Source organism: Schistocerca serialis, chromosome 7 (assembly GCF_023864345.2).
Source record: "Schistocerca serialis cubense isolate TAMUIC-IGC-003099 chromosome 7, iqSchSeri2.2, whole genome shotgun sequence".
Lineage (NCBI taxonomy): Eukaryota > Metazoa > Arthropoda > Insecta > Orthoptera > Acrididae > Schistocerca > Schistocerca serialis.
The window spans coordinates 22875060-22883685 of NC_064644.1; the positions used below are offsets into that span (position 1 = coordinate 22875060).

Consider the following 8626-nt stretch of genomic DNA (forward strand, 5'->3'; position numbering starts at 1 on the left):
GCTACGAAGGTTTCATCTAGATGGCCCATAAACAGGTTGGAATAGGAATGATGTTGGGAAAAGCAGTGTTCAATAGTGGCATGACCATGGGCATGAGGGATTTTGGTGTATAGTAAAGTGGCATGAACAGTGACAAGTAGAGATTTAGAAGGTAAACGATTGAGGATGGTGGAGAGATTTCCTGCGCCATTTCCCCACACACCACCAATCCTCCCACCACCCCCAAGAAGCAACTGCAAACCCTTTGTCATCCAGTATCACTCAGGACTGAAACATCTGAACCACGCCCTTTGTCAGAGCTTTGATTACTTATCATCATGCCCTGAAATGAGGGACATCCTACCCTAGATCCTTCCGCTCCTACCTGAAGTGGTGTTCTCTCACACACCCAAACTCTACAACATCATAGTCCATACCTGTGCCACACTCAAACACAAACCCTTGCCACAGGTGTCATATCCATATGGAAGACTCAGGTGCAAGACCTGCCCAATCCACCCATCCAGCACTTCCTATTCCAGCCGTATCACAGACTTATCGTATCCCATCAGATGCTCTGCTGCAATCATTGCACAGCTCTTTAGACAGGTAAGCTGACCAACCAGCTGTCCACCAGCATGAACGGCCAGCATCAAACTGTGACCAAGAACATGGTAGACCATCCCATGGGACAACATGGAGCTGAACATAACAGCTTGATTTCAGTGGTTGCTGCTTCACAACCTGAGCCATCTGGACCCTCCCCTCCACCTCAAGTTTTTCTGGACTGTACAGATGGGGATTACCCTTATAATACATTCTCTGCTCCCAAAATAATCCCGGCCTCAATAATCTATGGCAACCTACTATCACCACAACCTCCAACTAACACTTTCCACCCCCCCTCCCCCTCCCCCATCTGTCCTATAGCTTCCTGCCTATTCATGTCCCCTCACCCTCATTGTGTGCCACCCTCTGCCAGTGCTCCCACCTGCCTTTTCCCTTCCCTGTTCCTCTCCTTTTCCACCCCTTGTAGTAGCTTTAATCATCCATAGATAACTTTTACAAGGATACTGGACATGTCACAGAATTACAATTTAATAATAACAAAAATAAAATAATTCATATATACAGGCATTTACATATGTACAGGTCTAGTTTGACAGTGGCAGATGGTCAGACATAGCTTTGTGTAGGAACCATCTAACCTAAATCAGGATGGCTGGATGAAGGCTGGAACCTCCATCCTCCTGAATATAAGGCTGGTCTGTTTAAAATAGTGCTAACTCATTCAGTTTGTCCATTGTCTACAGTATTGTGTATCAAAGAAGTTATTAAATGATGCAAAAGGCTAGTACTACACCATTCAATAATTTCTCACTCTGTAACTGCACACCCCTATACAAGCATAATGTAACACTACGTGTACTACTGGCTGACTTCATGACCATAGTGACGATGTTTGGTTTCCATTTTGTGTAGTACACCTCCCATCTGCTAGCATGAAAAAACTGAGTTAGCAATTCTTCAAAATCAGTGATGTATTGAATTTAGAAAGAGGATAGGGTGTTAGTATTGTACAGTATATAGCTTTGGGAGTAATTTTTTCCAGAAAAGAAGGACAAAAAAAGAAAATGAAAATAAAGAAAATAATTTCATTAATATGTTATGTGAAATGATAAATCTTTTAATATTATTATCATCATTATTATTATTTACTTGTACTTACTGAACTGCCACTATGTATAATTCCTCATTGTGTAGACTGTGTAGCTTAATTAGGCTCCTTGGGAAACTTGTTGTGCAGGTTTATTCCTTGGTATTTATTCTTTCCTTGTTAATGTAAGATCAGTATAAATTGTGTTCTATTGTCATTTACATAGTTAATACTCCTAACATTTCTGCCTGTTACAGAATTGAACACTCAAATTTGGGCAAAATAGAGTCACTGTTGGAACATCTAAAACTATGTCCACTTGTAGAAAGAGTTGTGATTCGTTCAATTCGCAATAAGATCAAGCCAGATCTCGCCAGCATAATTGACATAATTGCGAAGTCTTCCAAACTAGTTTATTTTATGTGTGCTATGCCATCAGTTACACAGCAACAGGAGAAAACTGTGAACAAAATTGTGAAAGAAAGGTAATGCCATATTATATCCATACATTGTCTGATAATTTACTCTCTGTGAACCTTTTCTTTGTTATTTTTGTAGTATTGTAACTGAGTATAGGAGGCAATCTCATTCTTCTTACAGTGTACCCAGTGACTTTCACTGATGTTTTTGTCACTATTGTGCTAGTGAACATTTCAAGCTAGAGGTTGAGAAACACATTTTTTGTATAGGGTATTGTAATTTCTTGTGCTTCAGGACTAGGGAGTTAAAATTCAGTGAAAATGTGCAAGAACTGTTGGGTGAATTTTTACAGTAACAAAGTGCTCGCTGACACCAGCCTGGACAACTGAGCATGTAAAAACACTCATTTCTGGGACACAGGGATATGTGCCGGCCCTGGATCAAATCTGCCTCACGGATTGATGACAGCGGCCAATGTGCCAGCTTTGAAAAATGATGTCAAATTTATCCACGTGAATAGCTGGCTGTAGCTTTAAAAAATGCCTTTAAGACTGGTGGTCCCATCGTAACAATAGCTTTTATGTGGGTATGGTTGGTTCTCCACTATGTTGGTAATGTAAAGCATGCATTTAATAAGAATCACTTGCTATGGATTGAGCAAGACTTCCAGAAAAAATATGTATTAACTTACATAAATCGTCCCAACACTTGCTGAACAAATATTAAGTCCCCAAAGACTACAGTTGAAAGATTTCAAAGGGAAAGTAGCTCACAGTAATGACAACAATGGCCAGGTTATAGCAAATTATTTTGAATGTCTCCTAAACTGTGAGGTTCCAGAGACTGCACTCATTTATGAAAATAATTCAAACCCAGATACACCTCTGCCCATGAAGAAAGATATCGGGAAGATCATCCAAGTGCTGAAAGACGACAAGGCACTGGGTTAAGATATGACAATTGCTGAACTGTTGAACTGTAGAAACATGCAGGGGTAAAGCAATTGATAAACTTGTTGCAATTATTCAAGGTATTTGGGAAAGCGAAAAACTTTCAAGTGGATGGAGCTTAGCCATAATTCATCCACTACTTAAGAAAGGGGACAGAACAGATGTGAATACCTACTGTGGCATCTCTATTCTGCTAACAGCAGGATCCTTCCAAAAGATCTGCAGAATAGGGCAAAGCAACAACTCAGTCCCCAATTAGCAAAATGCCAAGGGAATTATAGGCAGGGAAGTGCATACGCCTTAGCATTTATGAATCTGAAGTTCATCCTTTCATATCTGAAACTCAGGAACTAGGAATTCATGGTGGCCTTCATCAATTTCAGGTAGGTGTATAACTCGATTGATTGAACCACCCTATTTCAAATCTTTCGAGAGTTTGGCTTGGATAACAAGATAAAAGCGAGTGACCAGCATACCCTAACACCACCACCACCACCAAACTGAAGTTTAGAAGAGAGATGTCTGATACCTTTGAAATCAGAACAGGAGTGAGACCAGGACATGGACTAACATCTGTGCTCTTCAAATGTATTGTAGTAAAGATCACATGTGAATGGTGGAAACAAGTGAACAATTCAGAGATAGAAAATGGAGTAACACTAGCCTACAAGTATAAGAATCTTACAATTCACTGTCTAGCCTTTGCAGGTGATCTAGTGACCTTCCAGACTGCATAGATATGCCAGCAAAACAGCTTAACCAACTGCAGACACAGGCAGTGAAGGCTGGGTTGAAATCTCCTTTGACAAGATACAATTTATGACAAACATAAAATCAATGCCAAGAGAACTGGAGGTTGCACTAGGAAAAATTAAGTAGGCAGAAAAGTTTAAATACCTAAGTGAATGGATAAAATCTAGCCTAACAGGGAAAGATGTCTTCTTGTCATGTGTTAACAAATTGGCAGTGGCCTACCAACCACCTAAAGACATCTACAATAAGAGATTGATATCGCTAAATGCCAAAATTAGATGCTATGGTACTGTTAATCAACCAGAGGCTTTGTATGTGGCAGAGATACTTACAATTAACAAGAAAGGTCTAATGGAGAAACATGAGGCCAAAAAAGAAAGATTTTGAGAAAAATCCTGCATCTCATCAAAGAAATCAGCGAGTACAAAAGACATCACAGCCGCAAATTGTGTAACCACATAGAGAGTGTAAGGGACAAAATTCAGGAAAGGAGGACTGCCTTTCGTGGCTACATGAGCCCAGGAAGGATTTTTAGAAGGACATTAGTCAACCTTCAGGATAGATAACCAAACAAGGATGGTTCACAGAAATTGAAAGAGGTCTATGAAAACTGGAAACTTCTCTTTCCAGGAAAATCAGAAGCTGTAGACAGGGAAAGTGTGGACCCAAATGACAAAAGATAAACACTGGAGATGAAAGCAGCAGTTAAAGCTCAGAAAAAAGGGAAAGTTGAATTGGCATGGTCCCTAGTTGGATGAGATGAAAAAAGAAGAACAGAATTGATGCTGTGTGACCTCACAGTAATTAATAGAAATCTTTTAATTGCATAGTTTCATCCATGAGTCTTTGATTGTGTGCAAATTCCATCTGCCTCCTTTATTTGTCATTAGGCACCCTAGAGGTTGCAGTCAGATGTGATTCTTGCATCAGCCACTTAGGTTATTTGTATTTTTTTCATGCAACATGGGTAAAGCTCAACAATTAGCCCCCTATGTACTGAAAAAATATTTCCTTTTCACTAATTTTTTTCTCTCTGACTCACATAATTTCTTTAATGTCAAAATTCAATGAAAGACCAAAATAATTAGATTTCAATATTTGCTGTATCATAGTTTTAGAACCCCTGTAGGTGGTGGCCATATGGAAGCATCATGCCCTGTGGATCAACAAAAGACAGTGTGAACAGTTTTATCTGCTGCTATTTATATTTACACAGCAACTTCTTTTGAAATAAACCTTGTTTGTCCTTGTTAAAATATTTTATGATTATACTATCATTTGTTTCTGTTCTAGATTCTTAAAGGAGCGGCCAGCATTAATTGTGAAAGTTACCCAGGACATGAATATTAACAGAAATGTTCCTGGTCTTGTTCATGCTAGTGAAATGGTATCCTTCCATCCTGCTCTTGGGCCAATTGAGGCATCTATACACATCACAGGCTTACCGTGATTGAAGAACAGACTTCAGAAATTGTGCTGCTCCAAACTGATTCTGACTTTCCTATAATACATTGTTATTTTGTTAAACATGTATTTTTTATGTAATGAACACATACTGCAACTTTTGTACAACATTAGTTTTGCAGAACATGAACAAAGTAAATATTAAGAACTTTGTGGAAACTGATGTGGTGTACAATATTCAGTCAACGCGTAAAGGCAATATATATTGAAAATGGAGAAAATCTTGGACAGGAGTTTTTTTTAAAAAAAAAAAAAAAAAAAAAAAAAAAAATGTGATCTGAAGGACAGGTATGTGTAAGGGGCAGTTAAATGAAAACTAGACAGAATACTTAACAAGCATGATGTGTACATTGATAAGGCAGGTAGGTGTGTGTATAGAAGTGCCCTTTATTGGGAATCAGGAAGGAATAGCATGCACATTCACTGCTGTGACATTTGTCCCTTAGATGTGCTCTATGTGAGGTCAGAGAGTCGTGTGCATCTGACTTCATTGTGCAGGTGGAAAAGAGGAACAGCAGGAGTAGAGCAGTTTTTCCCTGCAGAGGATGTGTTGGTAACTGAAATTCACACCTGAATTTCTCCTGTGTGTGGCATACACAGTACGTCATATGCACACGTGTTTGCATAGAATAAACTATTTTCGGAATATAGGGTGTCATTAAAAGATAGCAGTCAGGCAGGACAGAGTCATCCTGTCATTACCCTTTCTATCATTGCTGCTATCAGAAATGACCAATGTCGGATGGTGGAAGACATTCGGCTTGTGTTGGGTATCAGTCATAGTACAGGTCATGCCATCATGACAGATCATCTGAAGTCTGGAAAATGTGTGGGCAGTGGGTTCGTCATGGCCTGACAGAGCAGCAGAAGCTGAACAGAATGTCAACATCACTGCAGTGCCTGGAACAGTATTGCGATGAAGAATATTGTTTCCTGTGGTTATTGTTGTGGGAGATGAAATATGGTATCATTATTCCAGAGAGCAAGAGTCAGAGCCAACAGTGGAAGCACATGGATTCACTCCCACCAAAAAATCTGAAGCTGTGCACACCAGCTCTGGGAGCATCGTGATGACTATTTTCTATGACTGCAAGGGCCCAATGCCCATTGACTTTCTGGAACATGGCGGCACGTGGATACTTTTAAAAAATTGAAGTGTGTTGCCAAGTCAAAACTATCAGGAATGTTGACAGACAGTGTCATTCTATTGCAGAATAATACCCACCCACAGGTTGCCAAGGTTTTTTTAACTAACCTGCAGAAGATTCAATGGGAAGCCCTTACACATCCTCCATACAGTCTCGATCTCTCCTCATGTGTTTTCCGTATGTTTGGAGCCCTGAATAAGAACATTTGTGGCTGCTGATTTGCTTTGCACAAAGAAGTGCATGCCTGAGTACAATCATGGTTTCATAGGCAACCACAAACATTTTTCGATGAAAGTGTTGTACATCTTGTCTCTCAGTGGGCTAAATATATTAAAATCTATGGGCATTACTTTTCTTTGAAATAATAAACAGTTTGCTTACTTTTTCCTTTTGTCTTGTTTTCTTCCTTATATATCAAAACATAGTAACAATCAGTACTTCTGTGACTTCATTTTAAAATTAAGCTTGCATCCCCCCCCCCCCACAAAAAAAAAATCTCTCATTAATATTTTGTTTCCTAACACTGGGTGTTCCGCCATGTGAGGGTGCCAGCCTCATTCCCAATTTCTAAAATGGGAAACTAGCCACTTTTTTTATCATGTTACGTCACCTCCATTTCACTGCCTCAATTTTAATGCACCATAGTCATAATTGAGAGAAAGCAGAAGTAAATGTGTCCCCTTTTCAGACCAGGAATGCATTGACAGGGTGAAATGGAAAAGGCATAACCCCCACTGAGTATTTCTGGAAACTGGAAGGAGGATACACTTGATCAATGGAAGCAGATGGAACTTGTCAGGGCAGTTTACCACCTTCAGTACTTTTGACTGTTGGATAATGATGATTTTGAGATGCCATTTATCTCTGAGAATATTCAGACAATGGAAAATTAATCTAAATTAGGAGCTGAAAGTGTCCTAGAGGGAAGAAAGTAGTGTATCATCTTGTGAAACACTACACTGCTTACAATAAAAACAACTGTGGTGCTTTGCACTTCATGTGATGATTATTAAACAGCAGACTTGTGTTGCAGCATAGCCAGCTATAGGACTTTTTTCTTGCACTTGATATGGCTTTTGTATGTGGCAACATTTTGTGTAAGTGAAAAATTTAAAGGAAGATGAAGAATGTGCCACTTTTTATAGAAAAGCTTTGCAACAAGATAAATGATCATTTTACTTAAGGAAAAAAATCCATTACAAATATTTATAGTGGTGTGCTTGTATGATGTTCGTTGTGGTTCAATGGTTATAGTCTCCAACTATGTAGTGACGCGGGTCAAAAGTTTGATTCCTGCATCCTACAATTATTATTTATCATTTAACATACTTGATTTTTGAAAGGTTCTAGACTTAATTGCTTACTGAATATTGCAATTTCCTAAAACATTCTGTTTATGCATAAATACTACTGAACTTGGCACTACTTCATAATTGCTAAATACGTATGGGAATTGGATATACACACAGATCTCCTTCCCCTCCCCCTCCCCCCTCTCTCTGTCCTTCACCTCCTCCCCCTATTTCTCTCCACCTGCACAGCCCTCCCCCTCCCCCACCTGCACCTCCCCCAGCCCCCAATCTCTCTCCACTCCCTCCTCTCTCTGTCCATATCCTTCTTCCCTCTGTCCATTTCCTCTGTGCCCCCCTTCCCCCTCCATGCCCCCTTCTAACCATCTCCTCTTCCCTCCCCTCGCTCAAATTGGGCCTTGTTTATTGTTATAGTCAACAAATTCTTGATTGGGGGTTGAAGTTGCTTAAAAGGGTACATCAGCTGGTATCTTTGGCATATGGGGTATGAGAGACCTCTCCTCCTGCTGGATCTGTGTGGGTAGTGGCTTCAGTGACAGCATTTCATGTAGTTTTAATCTGCAAATGGGCAAGCTTACAAATTTTTGGATGGTTCAGTTGTTATACTCTAAACATAAGCTGATAAGCCTTAAATATAACTTTCCAATTTTCTGAGAGAATTGACTGAGAGGAAGCAAAAACAATTTTTGTTTAATGTTATATACAGGGAGACAGAATATACATGGAGAAACAGTTTGTCTAATGGTTATTACAATTAAAACTGACAGCAAGAAAGAAACAAAAACCACACATTTTCACAGCACAGCACAGTACAGCATAGCATTGTTGTTTAAAGAAATACATAGACTATGTCTATCTGCATTTTTACTAGAATACTGTGTAAAAATTTGAAGTAAATTGATAAAGAACTTTGCGAGATTTGTTCTGACAATGTTTCTGCTTTAG

General features: G+C 39.3%; 1 protein-coding gene across 4 annotated transcripts in view; it reads left to right on the forward strand.

Moving 5' to 3' along the window:
• Nucleotides 1-5434, forward strand: part of LOC126412757 (uncharacterized) — a 188561-nt gene extending 183127 nt beyond the window's left edge. For all 4 annotated transcript variants that reach the window (XM_050082508.1, XM_050082507.1, XM_050082506.1 and 1 more), the window contains 2 exons: nucleotides 1894-2121; nucleotides 5053-5434. In XM_050082508.1, the coding sequence (XP_049938465.1) occupies nucleotides 1894-2121; nucleotides 5053-5209 (385 nt within the window). In that variant the 3' untranslated portion in view covers nucleotides 5210-5434. The remainder of the gene's footprint in view (nucleotides 1-1893; nucleotides 2122-5052) is intronic.
• Nucleotides 5435-8626: the final 3192 nt, after the last annotated feature.